The sequence below is a fragment of the Carlito syrichta genome, unplaced genomic scaffold (assembly GCF_000164805.1).
Source record: "Carlito syrichta isolate Samal-C Ts95f unplaced genomic scaffold, Tarsius_syrichta-2.0.1 Scaffold304686, whole genome shotgun sequence".
NCBI lineage: Eukaryota > Metazoa > Chordata > Mammalia > Primates > Tarsiidae > Carlito > Carlito syrichta.
The window spans coordinates 178,060-180,491 of record NW_007248782.1 but is presented as its reverse complement, the minus strand read 5'-3'; the positions used below and the strand labels follow the sequence as shown (position 1 = coordinate 180,491).

Here is a 2,432-nt window from a genome sequence, read left to right as displayed (position 1 = left end):
CTTTGGGAGGCCGAGGCGAGTGGATTGTCTGAGCCCGCGGGTTCGAGACCCGCCCGGGCAACTTGGAGACCTCATCTCTACAATAAATAAAAAAAATTACCCGGGCGTGGTAGCGCACGCTTGTAGTTTCGGCTACTTGGAAGGCTGAGACGGGAGGATCACCTGAGCCCAGCAGGTCGAGGCTGCGGTGGCCGGGAGCGGCCACTGCACTCCAGTCTGGGCGACAGAGTGAGACTCCAACTCAAAAAAAAAAGAAAGAAAGAAAGAAAGAAAGAACTAGGGGAACCCAGAGCCCCTGGCGACTTACCCAGCCATCCCCCAAGGCAGGGGATGCAGCCTCCCCTGGGCACAGCCAGGGTCCTTAGGATGCTGCTGGGATGGAAAGGGGTCTTCAGCCTCTCTACCGAGAGGAACAGGAAAGGGGAGGGGCCCGGAGGCACCAGAGGTGGGTTCTCCTGAGTGTCTGCCACCGATCTCAGGTCACTTTCCCTGAGCCTCGGAGTGCTCGCTGGTAAATCGGGCTGGTGCCACCTGTCTGGGAGGGTTTACGAGGATCCCTTGAGAGAATGAATGCACTTGAAGATGCATTGTGAAGGACACACTGGGCAGGAGAACAGCAAGACTGCTGTCTATTGCGGCACTTGAAGATTTTCCCGGCTCTGTTCTGGGGCTGGGAAAACAGAGCTGGAGGAGAGAGTGGCTCCTCCCTCTCCCGGCCCCCTCCTGGAAGGTCTACTTCTTGCAGGCACCTTCGGTCTCCCTCCAGCCTCTTCTGAGGGTCGGAGAGGGGAACCCGGCCTGTGTACACCATCTCCACTGGAAGGGGAGGAGTAGGGGCCCAGCTAGAAAGGGACTTACCTAGTGTCCGGACAGCATGTGAGGGCATTGAACTCTTGGATCCTGGAGTCCTGATCTCCAGACTGGCTCCAAAGCCTCCACCAGGCTCCAGTCATAGCTTCCAGTTGGGGCCATTTCTAGGCCAGTGGCCCTACAATGAGAAAGGCCCACCGGAAGCATCTTGGGGAGATATGAGTCCTCTCCTCGCATGAATGACAACAAGCCACTCCCAGAAGGGGGTTCTCTTTCTAAAGCAAAGCAGCTCACCAACCTCACTCTAGAACTCTGCCCATCCAATTGGTCCTGAGGGTGCTGTAGTCTGAATTAGGTTTCTACTCATGAATTTTGGCTTTGGGGGCAGGGACGAGGTCCCCCTGACCTGGGCCCCTCATCCCGCAGAGGTCCGGGCCTGGCATCCCTCAAAATTCACACGTTGAAACCTAGTCACCAATGTGATGGTATTAAGAGGTGGGGCCTTTGGGAGGTGACTAGGTTATAAGGGATCCCTGTCATGAATAAGATTAGAGCCCTTATAAAAGAGGTCTGAGAGAAGCCTGGGCAATACAATGAGACCCCCCCACCTCTAAAAAAAAAAAAAATCCAGGTGTGGCGCATTCCTCTAGTCCCAGTTCCTCAGGAGGCCAAGGTGGGAAGATCAGTTGAGTTCAAGAGTTGGAGGCTGTGGTGAGCCGTGATTATGCTCCTGCACTTCAGCTTGGGAGACAGAGCAAGATCTAGTATCTGAAAAATCAATCAATCAATAATAAAAATCAAAACTAAAAATAAAAGAGGGCTGATGGAGTTTGTGAAGGGGGCAGGAAGCGGCCAGAGGGGCGGCTCCCAAAATGGCGCCGACACACCAGACAACAAAGGCCCCAGGTCCCGGCTTCTGTGAGCACAATTCCCCCGCGCGCGAATTTCAAACCTTCCCGCGCGCCAATTTCTAACTTGCAAGCCTCCAATCTGTAGCCAGCTTTGTTATGCATCCAATAGGACTATAACACGGCGTTGGCCCCACCCTGCTCCCATGCAGCTCCTCCAATAGGAACATAGCACGGCCCCTTCCGGCCCCTGTCAGGCTGATAAATACAGCCCTCTCCCCGCAACACTCTCTCTCGGTCTCTCTTTCTGTCGCTCTCTACCTCTCTGTAGCTCTCTCCCCGCCTCTCTCCCACTTCCTCTCTCTCTCTTACTCTCTCTCTCCCTTTTTCTTTTTTTCCCATTACAGCTCCTCTCTGTAACAACCCCCCTGTAATAAATCTCTTGGTCCTGGCCAGGTGGAGTCATTACTGGCGCCGAACTTCTTTCAGTTTGTCCCTTTTGCATGGCTGGAAGGCTCCGTCTATGAGAAACAGGACCTCCCCTGACACCAAATTTGCTGGTGCCTTGATCTTGGATTTCCCAACCTCCAGAACTATGAGCAATGCATTTCTATTGTTGTAGCCGGGCATGGTGGCTCCTACCTGTATACCCAGCACATTGGGGATGGCTAGAGGCCAGAAGTTTGAAACCAGCCTCTATGAAAAACCTCACATAGTGAGATCCTGCTTCTATTAAAAAAAAAGAAAAGGGCCGGGTTCAGTGGCTCAGCCTGT

The 2,432-nt window shown here is 53.7% G+C and overlaps 1 protein-coding gene across 1 annotated transcript in view; it reads right to left on the bottom strand.

Moving 5' to 3' along the window:
- Window positions 1-1,000, bottom strand: part of CERCAM (cerebral endothelial cell adhesion molecule) — a 14,211-nt gene extending 13,211 nt beyond the window's left edge. The window contains exon 1 of the mRNA XM_008060652.2: window positions 859-1,000. Coding sequence (XP_008058843.1) covers window positions 859-953 — 95 coding nt within the window. The 5' untranslated portion in view covers window positions 954-1,000. The remainder of the gene's footprint in view (window positions 1-858) is intronic.
- Between the last annotated feature and the right edge of the window lie 1,432 nt (window positions 1,001-2,432).